Raw genomic sequence first — 22,287 nt, forward strand, 5'->3', positions numbered from 1 at the left:
CAGTAACATCACATCCACATGTAGGGTCGGACTCTAGAGAACTCATATTAATTGTTTAGTGTCTACAGTGTAATATTTTCCTTTTTTTTTCATTTTGTGCCATCAAATGTTCTTAAGTGCATATTTTGTTCACATGCTGGATGTTCTTCAATTCAACCTCGTAATATGGACTCACCCAAGGTTGCATGACATGAATGATTAAATGTAAAGCAAAGCGATCTGCTAATCACCATTTAGAGAATGTAAAGGCTGTTGCCATGATGATGATGATGATGATGATGGCAGTGACAGAAGCGTTGGTGCTCGAAGTGACCATGTGTCAGATCATATCCATGTCCAGCTGAGCTCTTTTGCTCACGTGAGGTGAGAGGATTGAGCCCGGGATTGTTTAGGGATTAGTCAGCAGGACTTACCAGATTCAGAAATGAAAGGACAGGAGCGCCACAGCGGTGGGGTCGCATTATCCCGAGAGGAATAAGAAAGCCCTGCAACAAAACTATAAGTGAAAAAAACAAGTTTCTATTTATCTTGTGCTTTCTGCCTTTTTAAATCTCTCTCTCTCTCTCTCTCTCTCTCACACACACACACACACACACAGACACAAACTTTCCTCCTCTTCATCTGTGCATCCCTCAAGCCCAGCCCACCACCATTCGCCAACTCTCTTTACACGATTCAGTCTGGGAAAGGAGGAAGGCGTGCCTGCCTGGCTGAGCAGATGTGGAGATTTCAGCTGTCTATGGATCATAACATCCCCCCTGTGTGTGTGTGTGTTCTCCTCTCTCTAAATATCCAGCCTGTCCGTCTATGAGGGACACTTTTTACATTGCTTTCTGCCGTAGAAGGATTTAGTGGCAAGAATATTTTTTTCCCTCGTGTGAGATTTTTAACCAGTCTTCAAACTGGAGACACAAGCGGACACCGGCTGCTGGGATCAGTTGATCCAGCTTCAGATGTCCAGTTCGGGTGACTGGGCACCCTGTGAGTTGGACATCCTCCTTTTGCTTTCTTTAATATCGTGTCTTCTTCCATTCAATCCCTCCTGTTTTTTCAGTTGATTTGTAGTTTCGTGAGCATGTCTTTGTGTGTACATCCATGCACCAAAATGACATCTTTCTTTACCTTTTTGATTTCTTACAATTAGTTGGGTTGTTTTTTTTACAGTACATGTGGATGCTAATGCATTACTGTACATTGAAAACCATATATTTCCCAATTTGGTGATAATAAAAAACAAATACGGTTTAGAAACGTCTAATTCTTCTTTCGATTTCTTTAATTTTTTTAATACTTTTATTTCGACAGTACAGCTGGAGGTTGAAAGGAAATCACAGAGAGGGGCGACAGGGTGCATGCGAGTGTGTTTGTGTGTGTGTGTGTGTGTGTAGAAGTACAGGTATTACAAGTTATTTGTGCAGTACAGAATAGGGAAACAGAACTTACTCAAATACTGTACTTGAGTTTTAAGGAAGTAAGAAAGTAGCTGTACTATTTTTCTTTAGGGCGCCACCAGCCAGAAGCATTGATCACAAATAAGTAGGACGAGCACTCACATTTCCTTCTTACATTTTTCCTTCTATCTGATCAAAAGTAACAGTCCTATACCTCTGCATTTAATAATTATGCTTTTGCATTGATCGTAGACAATGCAATACTTATTTCTGAATTAAATGGTATTTACTGTACTTTTTCATCACATCTCATATGAAAATGCTGTTATAAATTTGTAATAAATACTGTGAGATGATATAAGTCTTATAGTCCACTGGTTCCCAAACTGTGGTACTCAAGCTCTCTCTGGTGGTACTTGAAGGAATCTCCAAAATAAAAAAGGAAACCTTAATAAATAAATTAATACAACAAAAAGAAAATACTTAAACTTTTAAGATCTGTGAAATGTTATTTAAAACAAGGTGTGTGTGGGTGTGTGTGTGTGTGTGTGTGTGTGTGTGTGTGTGTGTGTGTGTGTGTGTGTGTGTGTGTGTGTGTGTGTGTGTGTGTGTGTGTGTGTGTGTGTGTGTGTGTGTGTGTGTGTGTGTGTGTGTGTGTGTGTGTGTGTGTGTGTGTGTGTGTGTGTGTGTGTGTGTGTGTGTGTGTGTGTGTGTGTGTGTGTGTGTGTGTGTGTGTGTGTGTGTGTGTGTGTGTGTGTGTGTGTGTGTGTGTGTGTGTGTGTGTGTGTGTGTGTGTGTGTGTGTGTGTGTGTGTGTGTGTGTGTGTGTGTGTGTGTGTGTGAAAAATCACATTTGGCTTTAGGAAAATATCACCGGCTTTCTATTTTCTGGCATTTTATGTTGAGAAAATATTCAGCAGGTTAATTCAGAATTGAAATAATCATGAGTTGCAGCCCTGCAAGAAACGTAGATTTTATCTAACAAGGGAGCTGGGCATGCTAAGACAAATTAAAACTAAAATATCACATAACACAAGCATTTCTTAGCATGACACAGAATAAAAATGCTTAGTTATTACAATTTATCTCCAAAGTGACACTGGCCTGCCCCACGTCATGACAACGACACAAGCTGCTATCTCTGGTCTACTTTACAATAGTGGTCAACTGTATCCTGTGTTGTTCCAGGTGACAGCAAGAAGTTGGAGATCCCCAGAGGACAGATGGAGGCGGTCGAGGGCCAGATGGTAGTGTTACACGCCTGGTACAGCCCCCACTCAGACATTTCCAAAAACCCTGTGGTTTGGCATTTCACAGGAAAAGAAACCAAGCAGGTGAGAAGGTCAAAATGTTAGTCTGCAATGATCTACCCTATAGCTGACCCTGCTCTGACCTCTTGTGTAGTAGAGAAAGAGCCTCTTTAAACGGATTAAAATAAAGTCCACTGTCTTTGCTGATCCTTCTACTACTAGTGGAAGTGCGCTATACAGTATACACAATATTAGACCTCAAACAATGAATGGGCAACTATTTCTACAATCCATTAATAGTTTAAGTTGTTTTTCTAGCAAAAATGTCAAATTTTTCTTTCTGATTACAGCTTTTTCAGAATAATTTGCTGATTTTCTCTGTCTTTTTATCATTTCAATCTGAAATATCTTTGAGTGTAAACTGTTGGTCAGAAAAAAATGTGATGTTGGAAAATGAAAGAGGATAATTGTTTTTAGCCCTTAAAAAACCTATTCTCGTATTATATCATGTAAAAATGTATTTTTTAAAAATCGTAATGAAGAACAAGTACCAGGTCACCTCAGGATTTTATGAGAGAGTAAAAGAGGCTTTTTTGTATTGCATGACATGTATATTATATACTAAGAACTCCATCTAGTGATATGTAAAATGATCTGTGGAGATTAGGATTATTGCCAACACCACTGCTGATGTCTAATCCTTAACGGAAGGAAAGACTGGCGTTATTAATGAAAGGATGCCACTAATGACATTTCACATCCACTATTTTACTGCACCTCCACTATGTGGCACGAACTGCTGGTGAAACTGTACGTGAGTGTGTAGGGTCTTTGCATGATTAATATAATCTAAACAGTTTCAGTGTCTGATGCCTGTGAGCTTATCTCAAACTGAAAATCTGCCTAAAATTCAACATCCACCATCTGTATATGTCAGGATTATCTTTATGAAGGACGTTGGTTTCTGTTATATGGTTAATCTGCACATGGCAGCATGGTGGTGTAGAGGTTAGCACTATCGCCTCGCAGCAAGAGGGTTCTGGGACGGGCCTGTATTAGGTTTACTGGTGACTCTAAATTGCCCGTAGGTGTGAATGTGAGCATGAATGGCTCTATGTGTCATTCCTGTGATGGACTTGCATCCTATCCAGGGTTTACCCGCCTCACACCCAATGTCAGCTGGGATCGACTCCAGCCCTCTGCGACCCCATTAGGGATAAGAAGTTGCAGATGATGATGGATAGATGGTTAATCTGCACGTTTTAATTTGGCCGCAGTGAATAAAATTCAAAAGATTTCACTTGTATGACCAGAGAGAAAAGTCTCGGTGGTCCATTATTAGTGTATTAGAGTATTAACAATTCTCAGTGTAATATTGATATGCTGCTATGTTCAGTGTTTCCACAAACGTGTTTGCTCTGTTCAGGTGATAAGCTTTAGCTCAGGCGAGGTGGGGTACGGCCAGAACGAGTTCACCAAAAGAGTGGGCTTCAGTGCGGCCATGCCTTCAGCCAACCTCTCCATCTACATCAACAACACCCAGGAGTCTGACTCTGGGACCTACTTATGCACTGTCATCATCCCTGGAAGTCCTGTCCTTTTGGGAGACATACGCCTTACTGTCAAAGGTAATGGATCACAGCCTCTGAGGAATTGCAAAGGTTAGATTTAATCAGAGCAGTATTTCCTTGGATTTGGAAATTCAGGGAAAGGACATGCTGAACATATTTTGAAGGATTTCGAAATGGGTTCAGTCCGTTAGAAATAGTCTATTTATGTGAGTGAGCACTGTCCCAAGTAAAAAATCATCTGCTGTTTAGGGATTCACTTGGTTTTGAGGTCATCCTCCAGCAGCAGATGGAAACGGTGTGGAATCAAAACATTTACTTATTTGTATGCAATATGGTTACAGCCCTGAAAAAAATCTTCACTTTGTTTGCAGTGGATTAAAGCCTAACACACAAGTTCAATGTAAGGTCGTTGATCCTATATTCTTATCTTAGCTTATAACACTGTCCCTATCTCTGCAGTCCCTCCTTCTCCCCCAGTGTGCACCATGACAGGGAACCCAGTGGTGAAGGGCAACGTGACTCTGAGCTGTAAGTCCAGTCATGGAAAACCCGTCCCTCAGTACAAATGGACCAAGGCTGCACCCATGTCTGAGGTCTTCTTCTCCCCAATGCAGAGTGAGTATTTTCTCAGCACATAATGAGGATGTTAACTATATTTAAACGGACTGCTCCTCTAAATTACAATGTATGCAGCCTGAGAAGACCACAGGAACTACTCAAGGCTAAAAAAAAGTACTTTCACCTCCTCCGCACGCTTTTAAGGTTTAAAAAAAACATTTAATCATTTTTTTTCCTCTTGTAATATAGAATTGAATTGAACATAAATCTGTCATATAGCCGAGACAGTTTGTGTTGAAAAGCGCTTGTACACACAAACATACACACACACACAAACACACAACTGAAGCAAATCTTACAATGGCTCATCAGGTCACATTCATAGTCACATTTTTACAAGTTAAATTGGGTCATTTTGGAGAGAAAAAGAGGTGAGAGTAACATTAGTGTTCAGTCAGGTTATTGTCAGCCAGCCTCATTTGCCTGTAAATATAGAAATGATTTTATTCCCTTATTTCTTTTAACTTTATTTAACAAGATAAAAAACAGTTGAGATAGAATGTCTTTTTAAATGGTGACCTGGCTAAGAAGGCAGCAAAGTTTCATGTCGGGTGCATGTCAGTTATAAAAAAAAAGTTAAAACCTTCAGTTAACGTGTGTTAAAAACTGGTTAGATAGATGGAGTCTACATTGAGTCTAGCCTGTGGGGTTATTCCAAAACCCTTAATAAAATAGACATGTATTAAACAAAAGCAGTCGAGAAAATATCTGTAAGCCTGTTTATGTGCAGGTCTAAATGCCATGCACTCTCCTGCTGCCCCTGACACCTTACATGCAGATGAAGCTTAGCCTGTCACCAGCTCACATCACTGATAGATGCTCCAATGCACCGCAGAGGAAGGTCCTTGAGAACACCCCACCATGCGGCATGAAAACCTCTTTACAGATTAAGACAACTCAAACCACAACATACTCTCTCAAAGCACTGCCCAGGCAAGAGAGAAAGAAACATGCGCTATGTACACTGTGCTTCTATATGCTGCTATTGTTGCATTGCTTTTTAAGATGTGTGTATGATGATGCTGCAGAGAAAACACCATCTGTTTCTAAACAATAGGATTTGGGCCGATTTGAGTATTGGCTTAACTGATTTGATCTTTGGCCCTCATCTCTTTAGAACAGAAAGGTCCTCAGACCAATAAAATGAAAACTACTCCCTCAGATTGTGCATTGACCCATCGCTTTTGTAGTGCAGCATGCACTTTCACGCCTGCATCATCTGCACCTTCATCTATGTCATCGACACTCAAGTAAAAACACATCTTTTCATCTGCGCTGATGTATGCTCTCTCTGACTGTCTATGACACTTGAACTCTGCTATCAATGCTTATCTCTTTCAGCAATCTCTGTTTTCTCTCTCTGCTGATCCTCTCTCGGCACTCCTCATTTCCTGTTGACCTTAGTGCTTCATCTAACAAGCCCCATGTCATTACTTGATCAACCCCTCTTAGAAGCATAAGTTGGATTTGGGACTTTACTCCACCCCCTCTGCATCAGTTTGAACCACTCCTTCCCTAACTCTCATTCATGCTCTCTCTCTTTCTCTCTGTGCCATCTTTCCTTCTGCAAAAAAATAATAATCCAGAATGGAGAGCCTGCCCCCAGCCCATGCTTGTCCTTGGGTTCATGGGTAAGGGTTTTCACGCATGCATTTTTCACTGATTTCCCCAAATCCCATCCCAACATCCTCACCTGCAACCTTGACATCCAGAGGAGTCAGCTTGCCACTCTTCAAATCACTATTAACGTAGAAAAAAGCTTCAAAGGAAAACAAATCAACCCAATTTGTATGAATGCTTATCGGATTAGGTTTCAGAAATGACTACCATCAAAAAAGAAAAATCTTGTGTAAGTCGCGTAAGGTAGTGTAAAACCAGGTAATAATCCCACTCAACCGTAATTCTCCTTGCACACAAATTGATTAAATCATCTAAAATTGTGGATGCTAAATTCTCAAAGAATCGTGTTAATGAACAGCTGTTTCATATTGGAATCATTTCCTGAATTAGTATTTTGCATATGGCAATTGCATACATTTCCATTTTGTAAAAGAAGGGTTGAATTTGTTTAAATCTCTGTAGTAGCTTATATTTGTTGTGTTAGAATTAGCTACATAGAACATAATCCATGTTTAGAGTCCAAAGAGGGCTCAAATATTCATTAATTGGTAACAGAAAATAATCATTTGAAGGGATTGTTTGACATTTTTGAAAATAGGCTAATTTCTTGCTGAGAATTTAGTGGGTTTTATGAGAATATCATGCACAGAAAATATAGGCTACTGCTAACTACAACTGTTGGCCTATCTTAAAGAGGAGCCAGTTAGCAGGCAGAAACACCTATCATGGCTCTGTCCAAAATGTAACAAAAGGCCCCTACCAGCACCACTAATTAGCTCACTAATTAACATGTTATAGGCCTACATTCTCTGTCAAATTTGTACAAAAGCAGAAGGTTAACAAATTTTAATTGGCTAACCTAGCTATTGATGTTTTGCAAGTTCTTCTGGTAGGCATAGCCTATTACTGAACCAAAGCTAGGCTAGCTGTTAACACTAGCTAAAATTCATTAAATTAAAACCACATTGCTTTTACGCTTTGGTTTTGTAATGGATCAAACTAACAAGACATAAAATGTTCATATGGGCGCTTTAGAGATGCTGGTTAGGCAGATTTTGTCAGCTTTGGACAGCTTGGCTCTGTTACTCCCCGTCTCTAGTCGTTAAGCTAGCTAACTGGGCTAACGGGCTGCTAGCTTAATTTACTGTCGACCTACAGATATTACAAAGTTGTTCCAGCTTCTCAAAGTATTTACTGCTTTTTTCTGTTTTAACTGTTCAATTATATAATTAAACCTTACTATATTTGTGTTTTGGACGATTTAAAACAAGTAGGGTAGCTATTTTGGAGCTATCTTTTTGGAGTAGGCCTAATTGCAGCCCTAAGCCAGTTTACAATATAAAATGTAAATTGAGGCAATTAATGAATACAGAGTGAATGAATATAGCTGTGTCCTGTACAGTCCTGTCTAATGTATTTCTTAAGTCCTTCTTCTCTAAGTCCATATTGTGTCCACTATAATTAAATAGAAATACATTAGTCCATTAGTCCTCCAAGATGAAATTAGTTTAAAGAATAGAAAACTTGTTACTACATTAATTTTCTGATTCCTTTCTGTTTTTCTGTGTGGTCGTTTACATTAATTGTGAAAACTAATCCCCTGCAGCTTGGACGATATGTGAGGTGGCAAACTATAGCTACATTGAGCTTCATATAGGCTAGGCTACATTATTCATGTGTCATGTGGACTTGGTGACCTTGCAGTGACAGCAGCGCCATATGAGTAATGCCCTTGTCTTGATATGAAACAGCACCTTCTGTAACATCGGATCTGCCGCTGGGATTGGATCACTGAGGCAGGATTGAACTCGCTCCAAGCTCCATGTCAGCTGATGTTCTGCTTAACTGTCACAATTGGGTTTGGTTCTTCACAGCTGGTTTTCGAGCTATGGGATTAAATAATCAGAGAGGGATAAGAGCATATCACACTCATCTCTGCCACCATTTTATTTGGCACCCACTTTTGGTTTGATTTTCTGAGGCTCTGGTTAAAAAGTTAACAATATGATCTGTTAATGAATACTTTCACATTTTATAATTTTAGTGTGGATGTTTTTAGTTGAACTCGCATTCACCAGACCAACACGGACAGTAATCCTTATCAGCAGCAAAGTATTACAGATTATGTATGACTTTTTCATCCAGTTACACTAAACTTACTGTACTGCTGTCTGCATTGGTTTCTGTGCACCTGCCTACATTAACCTCGCTCCTGCTGACAGATGGTGCAGAAAAAACACAAAGGGTAGCCACGCTACACCCAAACTTTGGGGGGAATAGGCAGCTGTTTGGACACAATGATTGTTAAGGATTTTCTGGTCGCTTGCATTAAGATGTTGCTTGCTGGTATAATGGGACTTCAGCTGGAATGATTTGGATGAGCCCCTCTGTGGTATTCCCGTTTGTGGGGATTGACTCGGCACAGAGGCGACAGGCATGCATGAACACTTAAGACATCCACCCATCCGAACCACACTTAAGGAGTGTTAACCCACAAAATAGACGCACAGACACACTCCCACTTTCATTTCCTTACGTTCCCCAGGAAAGCAAAAACACATCACATGAAGACATGCAGCGATGTGATGTCTAAGATTGGATTTCAGAGGATTTGTTTGATAAGTCCCTCATAAAGCTTGTTTATCTTTCTACAGCCTATGTTTGCTACAACACAGTATTTTAAAGCCAGATGTGCCACGAGAAATAGATTGTGTTGAATTGAAATACACTGCTGTGTCATAACCTTGGTGTGAGAAAATATTAAAACAGAAATTGCTGACAAACATCATTGCGTAGCATAGCTGCAGAGCTGTCTGCTGCTTTATTGCATGAACCATATACTGTAGGTACTGGATATGGGTCAATGGTGGATTCAATTCTGGATTATGAGTAGGAATCAATGACTAACTATTCAACACATAATTTGTTGCACACAGTCATGGCATCATGATACAGATACACAATACATCGTTAATATATCTGTAAATGAAGAGAAAAATAAGTACTTGAGGATTCAGTGTATTTATTTAGTGCATTATAAAATGCAACTAATACACTAAAATATACATATACTATACTATACAACTAAAATACACTAACACACTAACTTTCCACTTTGTTCCAAGTGTAAAACGGCAAAAAGCTACCTGGACTCTCAGAAAGAAAACTAATAAAAACAGTGAAAACTTACTTTGATTTGTCTATTTATTTATTTATGTCAAATGATGGTACTTTAACGTCATTTTAAAAACACATTCTGAGAGATTTTAATCATCCTCACAGTTCATTCTGGCAGTAAAGTTGTGTTTGTTACTTAAGCAATGTAGTTCCCTAGTGTGTAATATTGTGGTATAACAATGCAACGTTGACCTGTATAATTTTCTAGTTTCTCCAAGCCCACTTGCACAGATCACATAAATATATGAATGTGTGGTATGTGTCTTTGTGTGTAACTGTGTGGTTGTTTTGCAGATGAGAGACACGGCACCCTCAGGCTGAGCAACCTCACTAAAAGCATGTCAGGAAAGTACATCTGCCGAGCCAGCAACACTGCCGGCTCCGACAGCTGCTCCATTAACCTGGAGGTTATCACCTGTGTGTACACAGTATTTCTACCCTGCTACACAATAGTGTATTCAACACAAAACTGTGGCTCCCATTAAGTATTAATACGGATTTGTGTTCTGTTCCCCAGCTTCCAATGCAGGCATGATTGCAGTGGCTACACTGGGGTCCATAGTGGGACTGGTGGCCATGATGCTCTTCCTCATATTCATATTGAGGAGGAGAAGGGACACTGAGGAGGAGATCGCCAATGAAATCAAGTGAGTTTCACTATAAACTACACTTTGTTAGGTGCACCTAACAATCTAATGCAATTCTGCTCTGTCATATGTTCCACCTTCTACTTTATAAGGTTCAGTTTTTGGTGAATTCTAGAAATTCTCTGTCCACATATTCATAGTCTAGTATTTTTTAGTATCAGTACTTATATTATACCCATACTACATATCCCATACATATCATATATTGCATGTACATTAGTATTTTATTTTACCATCATCCTGCCACTGTACCGTGCGTGCGTGTGTGCGTGTGTGTGTGTGTCTCAAGTTGTCTATATGTAGTGCAGAAAAACGAAACAAAGTACATTTAACTACAATAATAAGTATTATACTAGGTTTTAAGGAAGGAAGGTACCTGTATTTTGTTTCTTTATGGCACCACCAGCCAGGAGCATGGATTCACAAATAAGTAGAACAAGCACTCACATGCTTACATTTTTTCTTTCGAATAAAAAGCAACAGTCCTGTACCTCTGCATTTTTCATTGATAAGAGACAATACAATACTTATTTCTGAATTCAGTGGTATTTAGTATACTCTTTTCATCACATCTCATAAGGCAATACTTTATTTTATTGCAAAATTATACTTATCTGACAACCATGCGTTACGAGTAACTTAACATAGCAACACTCATGATCATCAAAAGTATTTGTTATAGATTAAACAAACCAACAATTTACAGAGCTTTTTAATGAGCACTTTTTATATACGTACATTTTCAAACACCATTTGTTTGTGAGTATCATTATTTTTGCTTGTTTAAAGTATCTGAATATTTTACTCACTCGTTTTATATTTGTCATAAATACTGTGAGACGATATAAGTCTTATTCAATTCTGCAATGTATGAGTGCTTTTTTGTCAGGAGAATGAGTAGAAAAGACTGAAGCTGAATGTGTGTTGCCCTATTTTCCTTTAGTCATTTTAATTGATCGAGTTTTTGCTTCCTGTGCTTCCCTCTCAATTTGTTTTCTTTCACTCTATCACAGGGAGGATGCACAGGCTCCAAAGCGAGTGTCATGGGCAAAGAGTAACACCGGCTCAGACATCGTATCCAAGAATGGCACGCTGTCCTCCATAGCCACCAGTCCCCGACCCCGGGACCCCCACCATCCGAACTTCCATTACCCGTACTCCCCCACATCGACTTCGGACACTGGCTCGGTGATCAACGCCTACCAGCTGCGACCCGGAGAAGCAAACGCCCTACAGGGACTTCCCGGTTACAACGTAGGAGGCACCCCATCACGCAAACACAAGCGACCTCCAAGTACAAACGGGGCCCCTCCGCAGCTTCTAATGAGCCCTGTGGTCGCCATCCCAAACAGGACTGAGGGGGCTCAGCCTCAGGTGCCACCTCCACACTCTGTGTCCCCAAAATTGAGCTCCTCCACCTTGACGCGCATGGGAGCCGTAGCTGTCATGGTGCCTGCTCAGAGCCAAGCCGGCTCACTGGTGTAGGACAGTAGTTACGGATTGGAGAGAAGGTAATGCCTTGAAATGGAAAGCACTTTCTCCACGAAGACCTGAACGATTGTGAGAGAAGGAAAGGTCTTGCAGGTCTCTTCGGTTTGTTCATTTCAGTTTCTTTTTGTAAGAAATCTATTTTTATTTACACTCTTATGAAGAGATCTTCATAATGGAACCCAATAGTGTTATTGTTTTTAGGCGCTACACATAAAACGCCAATGACTTTGAGACAGTTATCAACCTAATACAGTATATATGGATACTGTACACCATAACGGACAGTTCACTTTACTTAGAGTTTTGCAGTTCTTGCAAAAAATGTTTTGGCTACATTTGTATGATAACTGAATATGTACAAATTTCTATTATTGCGTTTGTGTGGCTGTGCGAGGTCACATCTCAGGCTAACTGCACTAGTTCAAAATCACAATTCAGGTATTCAGCTTGGTCTTTCTCGCTTTCTTTGACCCACGTTCACTTGTGTTCACGTAAGAGTTGTTTTACTTAACCTACTGGAACAAGATCAGTGTTTTCATGACACTGATGTCTGCTGAGAGAACATTTGAGTGTATTGCCTGTTAACAGTAGTTGGAATGTAATCAAAATAGTGAGTACAACATGTTGAAGTTGATGGTTTCAAACCATTTTGTTCAAAGGTGCTTGGTATAACTTGATATAATTACTGTAAACATATGAGGCCATTAGTCGATGACCTTCCAGCTGATGGTCTGGTTTTGTTTTCTTGTAAAAAAAATAAAGCGGCAGTGAGTTATTGAGGCTACATTTCACACTTTTAAAGCAGTTGTGAATCTTTTTTTTTTCAATAAAGTGTTCTGGATTGTTTTAGTATCTTATAATCACTTCACCTATAAAGACGTAATCCCTCCTGCAAACATTTCATATAAAATAACATGTAAACGTGGGATTCAGAGCTCCAGTAAAACAGCGGATTCCTTTTTTATAAATACTGAGATTATTTTATTTAGAGTGATCAACAGAATTTACATTGTGATTTTCAATACATAACCCACAATACACAACCCAAAAATGTATCTGCAGCAGTTCACTAGTCACAAAGGGTAACGATACAGTTAAAATACAGATCTAAAAGGTCACTTTAGGCACAGAGAGGCTGAGACTGCATGTTATATCGATCGTGTGATATACACTGAAATTAGTGTAAAATAATTTTGAACAATGGGAAGAAAAAAAAAAACTCAAACTATTTTCACAAACTGAATTAAATGGTTGTAAAGAGCAGCTTTTCTTTTTTTTTTTTTTTTTTCTTTTTTTTAAATAGAAAACAAGACTAGCCATATTTCCATTGGGGTAAAATGTGGCCGCTCGGAAAGTTGCAGGGCACACCCTCTCAAAAGTCCTCAAACTCGCTGTGTTGCCATTACAAAGTAAGGGAGGGATTTACGAGACTCTGGAGGTGACTTATCACACTCAATGTGTTTTGATCGCTGGTGGCTTTGTCTTGTTGCTCGAAATATTTACATCAACTAACCCTCACCAGCCACTTTATTAGGTACACCTATCCAACTGGTCGTTAATGCAAATTTCTAATCGGCCAATCACATGGCAGCAACTCAATGCATTCAGGCATGTAGACATGGTGAAGACGATCTGCTGCAGTTCAAACCGAGCATCAGAATGGGGAAGAAAGGTGATTTAAGTGACTTTGAACGTGGCATGAGGGCTGGTCTGAGTATTTCAGAAACTACTGATCTACTGGGTTTTTTATGCATAACCATCTCTAGGGTTTACAGAGAATGGTTCGAAAAAGAGAAAATATCCAGTGAGCGGCAGTTCTGCCAGAGGTCAGAGGAGAATGGCCAGACTGGTTCGAGCTGATAGAAAGGTAACAGTAACTCAAATAACCACTTGTTACAACCGAGGAATGCAGGAGAGCATCTGTGAACGCACAACACGTAGAACCTTGAGGCGGATGGGCTTCAGCAGCAGAAGACCACACCGGGTGCACTCCTGTCAGCTAAGAACAGGAAACTGAGGCTAGAATTCGCACAGGCTCACCAAAACTGGACAATAGAAGATTGGAAAAAACGTTGCCGTGTCTGATGAGTCTCAGAATTTGGTGTCAACAACATGAAAGCATGGATCCATCCTGCCTTGTATCAACGGTTCAGGCTGGAAGTGTAATGGTGTGAGGGATATTTTCTTGGCACACTTTGGGCCCATTAGTACCAATTGAGCATCGTGTCAACGCCACAGCCTACCTGAGTATTGTTGCTGACCATGTCCATCCCTTAATGACCAGTGTACCCATCTTCTGATGGCTACTTCCAGCAGGATAACATACTATGTAATAAAGCGCAAATCTTCTCAGACTGGTTTCTTGAACATCTTGAACAATGAGTTCACTGTACTCAAATGGCATCCACAGTCACCAGATCTCAATCCAATAGAGCACCTTTGGGAAGTGGTGGAACGGGAGGTTCACATCAGGGATGTGCAGCTGACAAATCTGCAGCAAATGTGTGATGCTGTCATGTCAATATGGACCAAACTCTCTGAGGAATGTTTCCAGTACCTTGTTGAATCTATGCCACGAAGGATTAAAGCAGTTCTGAAGTCCAACCCTGTACTAGCAAGATGTACCCAATAAAGTGGCTAGTGAGTGTATTTTCAAGTAACAAAAAAACTCCACCTTCAAAATTTGTGTGCGTGTGTGAAAAAGGGAGAAAGAGCATGCAGCAAAGGACCACAGGTCAGAATCCACCCGCCCGCTGCAGCACACATTTTAACAAGCCCATGCAAAGATCATTTTCTGCACTATGTTCTACTACACCCCTGGATAAGTGTCTACTCTACTTCGCTGTGTTGTTGTGGCGTCTGTTCTACCACACATCACATCCCACTGAGAGCCACATTTAATCAGCAACCAGGCTTCTCTCAGGGGGAAACACAGCCTTGCTCTCCCACAGGGTTAGAAAACTCGAGCGATTCACATGCAAATTAGGGGCATTTTGGCGAGATAGACCCGCCTCATTCCGGGTATTCAAGCCTAATGGAAAGGATCCTTTATAACTTTGTATCCACACCAGCAGCTTCATAAGAAACTAAATGTTACTGAAAAACAAACTACTTTTACTTTTTTTTCTGACCAGTACAACCAAAGTATTTCCCTATGTTAAACTATGGCCCTAGAGAGAAAATGTCTACTGTAAAACGGAGAATTTAGGCCAAAGAACAGCTTCACAATCGAATGTCGTCATATCTTCCACCCCTTATAACCAGTTTACCCCAAATCCTCCAATTATATTTGACACTTAGAAAAGCTATGAAGTGGTAGAGGGTGTTTCAGGAAAGTAGTCACACAGTAACAAACCATAGATGAAGACCATAACAATATGGTCACCACTGAAGTCACTCGAAGATCCAGGGGAAACGATTTATCATGACTCTGTCAGCAGATTGCGAGAAATTATCATCCTCATCACCTCATTTGTGCCTTTAGGTAAACAAAAGGAGAAAAAAAAAGAGTCACACACAAACTGTATTGTTTAGAAAACCAAGCTGATTTAAATATAAGGAAATTAATCTTCTTAAAAATTGGATTCACAAGACAAGCAGAGTGAGCTCACCCTCTAGAATCTGATGGACTCTGATGTCCCGGACAAACTGCTGCACTGCGTAGTCTTTGAGGTAACCGTACCCACCATGCATCTGAAGAGCTTGATTGCAGATCTGTTGAGTAAGAACAGAACAAGTAAAATATGTGCAATTTTTTTGGGGAAAATGAATACCGGTATTATTACTCGGTGTAACTCACATTAAAGCACTCATCCGTGGCAAAGAGTTTGGCCATGGAGCAGAGGGACACGGCATCAGGCCGGTTCTCCTGCAGCGCTGTCGCAGCTTCACGCACCAGAAGGCGAGACGCAACTAAGTTGGTGGCCATTTCTGCCAGTTTGAACTGAAGAAACTACAAACACAGACAGGGAGAGAATACTTGTTATCCTTAGCAAGACCACTGACTTAATACTTTGGATCCTTGTATGAGCTACTTACCTGGTTGTTGGAGAGTGTTTCTCCAAACTGCTTGCGCACTAACAGATGGTCCCTCGCTAGCTGTACACAGGCATGTGCCGCCCCAAGAGAACAGGATGCTGTTTCAAGAGAACAGTTATCAATCACCTGGAAACTTTTTTTCCCTTAAAGCAAGAGACACTTTTTGCAACAAGAAATATAAGAACAGTAGGTCATCATACAGCTAGTCAGTTACACACGTTGCCATGGCTACTAGATTAAATAAGGTTGAGTGTATTGAATTTATGAGCAAATATGTGTTTTACTGCTTATGTATGGCAATTTTTAACATAAAAAGTAAGAATGGGTTATTTCCTCTTGGAAAAGTTGCATAGACTCCCTTTAAAAAGGCGCTCTACTCAAAAAACTGAAGAAGAAAAAAAGTGGGCTGGGATTGCCTCCACACAGCTCTCACCCCAATATGTGAAATAATGTTTATTTCACAACCACATGCACATGAACATGAACATCACAACAAACAACAGAGAAACTCGGATTACAACACACACACACACATAGGGAGAGTGACTTCATTCTCTGCTCAGGACCCCATTGCTCCACTATGTCTTTACATAGCAAATATTTGTTTGCGGCTATATTAATGTTCGGAAAATCGAGTATGGTGCTTTTAATGTCAGCCTCCAAAAACATTCACATTGAATCAGCTCAAGTCTCCACTTATTTTTAAACAATAGTCACAAATGTGTTGATAACAGGTTTAGAAAACTGACTCACTATCATTGACAAATTTGAACATCTATATTTTGATTTAATAATTTACATTATAGGGGTGATTGCAAATATTTTCTTTGGCTATGAGAATACATTTGGGTAGAAAAAAGGGGTAGCTACTTGTTGATAGCTTTTTTTTTTCCTCACCAATATTAATTCTGCCTCCGTTCAGGCCTTTCATGGCCATGCTGAATCCTTGTCCTTCTTCACCGAGCCGGTTGTTCACTGGAACGGCACAATCCTCAAAAATCACCGCCCTGGTCGGCTGGGAGTTCCAACCCACCTGGAGAGCAAATTGGGGGGGAATAGTTGAGTGACTTACTTCTGCCATCTAGTGGTTAACTGCAAACACTACCTACAGAGCAACAATAATTAAATTCAACAATCCAACACCAATGGACTCTACCTTCTTTTCTTTTTTGCCAAAACTGAGGCCTGGGGTTCCTTTCTCTATCACCAAACAAGAGATGCCTTTTGCTCCTTTACCTCCGGTTCTGCACATCACAACATAAACATCTGTGTCTCCTCCTCCACTGATGAAAGCCTGAAAAGTCATGGAGAAACAAGACATGCTTCTGGCTCAATGTTGTCTCTTTCGAAGCGAAGTATTTTACATTCATACAACATCACGTGAGTATAGACGGGTATGAAATTACCTTAGAACCATTCAAGATGTAATGGTCACCTCTCAGCTGTGCAGTGGTCAGAAGTGAAGCAGCATCACTGCCGCTGCCTAGAATCATGGATCACAGGTTCATTGTGTGGTTGGTCTTTAAATAAATTATACGCACACATATAGAGCAACAAAATAAATACAGTTTTTCTTCTATTCTACACTAAGCCTCACCTGGTTCAGTGAGACAATAGGAAGCAAACTTTTCCATCAAACAGAGATCTGGACAGAACCTCTCCCTCTGCTCAGTATTGCCGAAGGTGTCTATCATCCAGGCGCACATGCTGCAAAGAAAGGAGCATTCTGCAAATTTACAGGTAAATGCATAGAAAATGCCACACTTATAATTTCAGTGGAAAGTGGTCACAATGGGATTTATATACCTATTTACGTTCACTAGATAAAAAAGCAAAGTACCAAATGCATCTTGGTTTGCCATTATTTGAAATCATGTTTCAGTACGGATAAATTGGCAAACGTAACTGTTTTCTATTATATGTTGTTTGGACTTATTTAAGATTATAACAATAAAGTTTTATTTCTATAGCACCTTTTAAAACAAAGTTACAAAGTGCTTCACAAAAGCCAAAGTAAAAACACAATGTAACTATATGTATTCAAACAGTGTCACAAAATTGATCTGTAACTAACCCTTTCAGTCACAAAACTAGCAATTAATGGTAAATTAGATTATGTGGGCCTCATACAGCCTGCCTAGAGTCAACATTTATTGAAGAAATCCATCCTTTTGACGCAAAAGCAACCTAATAATCTTTGTTTTTGTTCATATTTTAACTGCAGGTACATGCCATATTTGCCATATCAGGGGTTCATACTTGTGGATACTGATGTAAGCTGTGGTGCTGACACATCCCGTGGATAAGGCCTCAAAGATGACTGACGTGTCCAGTCGAGAAAGACCTGATCCTCCAACATCCGGGTGAACGTAAATCCCACCAAACCCCAACTGTGCTGCCTTTCGCATGGTCTCTACTGGAAATATTTCCTGCGAAACAATTGAAAATATACCTATACATGATGGTGATGTTAAGTTATAACTAAGCAGATTGGGCAAAGAATGATTGTAATATACCATACCATGTATTAGCTTCCGACCCATTCAAGACTATAAAAGAAAAGCTGCTAAGACATTGGGGTAATTCACAGCTGCTGTAGGTGCAGAAGTGCCTCCGGTTAAAAAGTTCAAAACGCAAGGAATGAGAGCTCAATTATAGAATGTGGGATTGTCATCATCACCATGCAGAAACTAGATCTTCAACAGACTCTTACTCAGGCACACATGCTCCGACATACCTTTTGGTCCCACTCTGCCATATGTGGAGTCATTTCATTGGCTGCAAAATCCAAGGCCACTTTTTGAAACTCCTTCTGTTCATCCGTGAGTCCATGAGCAGCTGTCAACAAAGAGCAAATATGTGATGATGCACTGATATATATATATATATATATATATATATATATATATAGGATTCTCTATGCGGTTTAGATCTGGACTCTGGGCTGGCCATTTCATTGTTCCAATATTCTTAGCTTCAAGGAACTTCTTAACCTGTTTTGCAGTGTGACAGGGGGCATTGTTTTGTATGAAAATTGCAGCTGTTTGGGAGACAGTTGCAGTGAAGGTATTGCATGTTGCTGAGGGAGGTTCACATAAACATTTGCATTCACCCTGCCATGTAGCTGTACAAGAGGCCCAACTCCAGCTGCAGAAAACATCCCCAAACCATGACACTTCCTCCTTGAAATTTAACTGACTTCTTTACACACTTTGGGTTCAGTCTTTCCCCACTACCACCCCCAACAAAATGTTTCCTATCAGACCCAAATAAATTTAATTTGCTCTCATCACTGAAGTGCACTCTGGACCAGTTCTCCTCTGTCCACACAACATGCTCCTCAGCAAAGGCAAGTCTCGTCTGTTTTATTCTTTCTGCTGATGAGAGGTTTGGTCACTGCAGAGTGGGCTTTCAGTCTAAAAAGTCTCAAACGGTGAGACACTGTGTGCCGAGACAGATCCTCGCCCTGTTCACCACTGAACTGGCGAGCAACGCCAGCTGCAGTGTTGAAACAAGTCCCCAATGAGTCTTTTTACATTCCTGTCCTCTCGTGCACTTGTTTTACTTAGACTACCGGCCTTTTTGAGTGACTTAAATGAATCTGTGTCCCTAATGTTCAATATTCTTTAAATCACAGACTTGGAACGCCCAACCTCTCTCTGATGGCTGAGAGGGTCATCCCTTTGGCCTTCATCCGGAAAACCTGCTGTCGCAGGGTTTAGGTCACTTTAGAGCAGCTTGCCATCTTGCAAAGTGACCAGGAGAGCTTCCAGAGAAATATGGTGTGTCCAACAATTTAGTAAAATGTCACCAGGTGCCATACTAACACCAATAAATGGGAGCTATCTGAAAGTGTTCTCTAATTTTGCTCACTTTTTTTTCACAGTGTTATAGCCACAGCGGATATTCTATCAAATTCTGAACAGTTAAGAATAACAACATTTCAGAATAAATCAAGTATTAATCATGTGTTTAGATTTTTGAATTTTGATCTCCACTGTATATATGTGTGTAGTATGTGCATGGTTGCTTTTAAATATACTGTATCCTAAAGGTTACAATGACTAGGTACCTCAATATGACAAACTTTGAATGTACTGTGTCGTTACTTTATCTTGTTTTTTTCAAAAGATTGCAAGGTTGGGTGTGGGAGAGCAGTTAAGGTTAATACACTGGTTAAAAAAAATAGCCTGCTAGATGTACGTAAAAAGATTAACTTTTTGCAGGCTGGATCTAAAAAGCCAAGTTCTGCATTTTAGTTTTTAATGTCTATCTTGATTTAAATCTTACTAAAATTGTAATGGGACGTTGTGACCCAGTTATTTTGAACGTCTCTTTAGTATGAACGAAGGAAACCAAGTCATACTAGTGAGCCGTTCTTTGTATCATTGTGTCCAAATTTCACTTTATTCATTTTTATTTGGATGCTTACAGTTAGTGTCACACCCGCAGGATATTTTCCCACATAAGTTTGCAACTGCTCAATCATTTTTTCCCGTGTGAATCCAAATTTACTGATATATACGTGTGACAATTTTCTACAACTGCAAATTTACTGTTACACATGTGTTTCTCTTTTCTACTACTATAAATTAGTTATGCACTAATTTATCTCCATAAAATATGGCCTATGACAGGCTAATTGTTTGTGGACCCAAGCAGCTAAGTGCTTATGTAAATACATCGTGTTAAGGGCAAACAATGTCTTGTGTTTTGAACAAAGGCAAATACGCTAAAAACAAACATATTTTTCCAGTGTTATTTAACAAAGCTCAGTCCTGTTCAACGATGTCATTCAGACTCTGTCATCCTTTATCTTTTTTTCTCTCCTCAAATCATCAGTGAGTTGGGTAGGTGGTCAGCAATTGCATTCCAGATACACAGAACACATGTGCTGACAATATCCACTGAAATAAATAACTCTTAAAACGCATTTCTACGTGATTTTGCATCAATTTAATGCAAAAAAGAAATAAGCGTTTTTTTCACTCAGCTATTCCCACAAGTTATGACTTCAGTCAATATGCTATTCGTTTTGCCAAACAGTATACTCATTTGATAGAAGAAATGATCAAAATCCAACCAAAATCAATGGATCTGTGATGATTTCACTAGTTGGCGATCAACAGGCTCAGAACCTCAATGGAATTTTAGGCTACTTAACCAGGAGGCAAACCCCCATTTTTGAAATACTGGCATGGAGTGTTGTAAAAGTTTGTTCCCCTAAAATTATATACAGGACCTTCCAGGATCCCAACCTGGGTGGACAAACTGGTCAACTAGCTGCTTGGAAGCTACAGGGGGAACCTCGGTTTAAATGGGCCTCATTTTGATTCATGATTGATTCATTTTTAACAAATATGTCTATTTCAATAAAAATATATAACACACAGGTCACTTAACATGGTAATTGTATTGCATATTCTATTTCAAATTAATATATATATGGAAAATCCATCTGTTACTTTCTACAATAACTCCTAGTTCATGTGGATTCGAAATGGTTCTAGTAAAGTCAAAGAAGATGTCGGTTGGTCACCTGCCACCATGCCAAACAACTTTTCTGGGGGCAACCCTGCATATTATGACTTTATCCTGGATCACACAACATTCACTTGCTCTAAACTTATTCTTCTGTTGCAATAGTTATGCTTTACAGCTGCTTATTTTCTAACATTCTTTCAATATCCTGAATTTCTTTTTTTTAATCCTGTATACGTTTTGTGATATCTCAAAAAAGGTCTAAATATAATTCGTTTTTATTATTAATCAGAGGCTGCAGGGCCCGTGTACAGTATAACTCATCCTATAGACCTGTCCTTGGTCAGTTGTAATCTATCCTCACTTGTGAAGCCTTGGTCAGTGATGCTGCCTGCTCTCTGCCTGCTCTGTCTATTGCAATAGTAAAGATACACAAATATGTGAAAGCTGATTTTTTTTTTTAAATAGAATTGAGAACAGTAGTTGGGGGGGGGGGGGGCTCGGGGGCCACGTCCCCCGTGTACCCCGCGTCCGCTACGCATCTGAACTACACCAACACTAACGAGTGTAGCTGCCGTTTTCTGAGACTTACGGTCGACACAAGAGGCTATTCCTCGTCTCGGCGGGCCGCTGTTAGTCAGTAGACGACGGTTCCTGCAGAGGCTGGAGCCCAGTCTGGCCATTCTTCCCAGAGCTCCGACAGTCGCCATGTTTACCTCTGTAGTGCTGTGTCCTTATGTCACGGGCTGCTTGGCGTAACAGAGTAGTGGTAGTGCTCTTCTTTATTTTCTATTTTTTTGTCGGTTTGCAAACAACTTTTCGGTGCATTACCGCCACCAACTGGTATGGAGTGTGAAGTGAATCAAATAACCTTAGAACATACGGTATATTAACAAAGAAATACATTAAAATACAATTAAAAAAATAAAATGATGATGAAATAAATTTTAATAATGTAATTTTATTTTATTAATATTACAATTATTAATCATTATAATCCAAAT

At 39.8% G+C, this 22,287-nt stretch overlaps 2 protein-coding genes across 2 annotated transcripts in view; one reads left to right on the forward strand and one right to left on the reverse strand.

The window, feature by feature from the left end:
- Positions 1–11,758, forward strand: part of esamb (endothelial cell adhesion molecule b) — a gene marked incomplete at both ends in the record, with an annotated part of 39,655 nt that extends 27,897 nt beyond the window's left edge. The window contains 7 exons of the mRNA XM_083914523.1: positions 2,579–2,724; positions 4,067–4,268; positions 4,671–4,826; positions 6,416–6,460; positions 9,921–10,043; positions 10,144–10,273; positions 11,287–11,758. Coding sequence (XP_083770649.1) covers positions 2,579–2,724; positions 4,067–4,268; positions 4,671–4,826; positions 6,416–6,460; positions 9,921–10,043; positions 10,144–10,273; positions 11,287–11,758 — 1,274 coding nt within the window. The remainder of the gene's footprint in view (positions 1–2,578; positions 2,725–4,066; positions 4,269–4,670; positions 4,827–6,415; positions 6,461–9,920; positions 10,044–10,143; positions 10,274–11,286) is intronic.
- A 1,070-nt stretch (positions 11,759–12,828) lies between these two features.
- On the reverse strand, positions 12,829–22,006 carry acad8 (acyl-CoA dehydrogenase family, member 8). Its single transcript, XM_083913780.1, has 11 exons — positions 21,876–22,006; positions 18,540–18,640; positions 18,062–18,231; positions 17,400–17,509; positions 17,209–17,285; positions 16,959–17,096; positions 16,700–16,835; positions 15,803–15,900; positions 15,564–15,716; positions 15,376–15,478; positions 12,829–15,242 (listed from the first exon to the last, which is right to left on the reverse strand). The coding sequence occupies exons 1-11, from the start codon at positions 21,991–21,993 to the stop codon at positions 15,187–15,189; spliced, it is 1,260 nt and encodes a 419-aa protein (XP_083769906.1). The 5' UTR covers positions 21,994–22,006; the 3' UTR covers positions 12,829–15,186.
- Between the last annotated feature and the right edge of the window lie 281 nt (positions 22,007–22,287).

This window comes from Echiichthys vipera (assembly GCF_963691815.1).
Source record: "Echiichthys vipera genome assembly, chromosome: 5".
Classification (NCBI taxonomy): Eukaryota; Metazoa; Chordata; class Actinopteri; order Perciformes; family Trachinidae; genus Echiichthys; species Echiichthys vipera.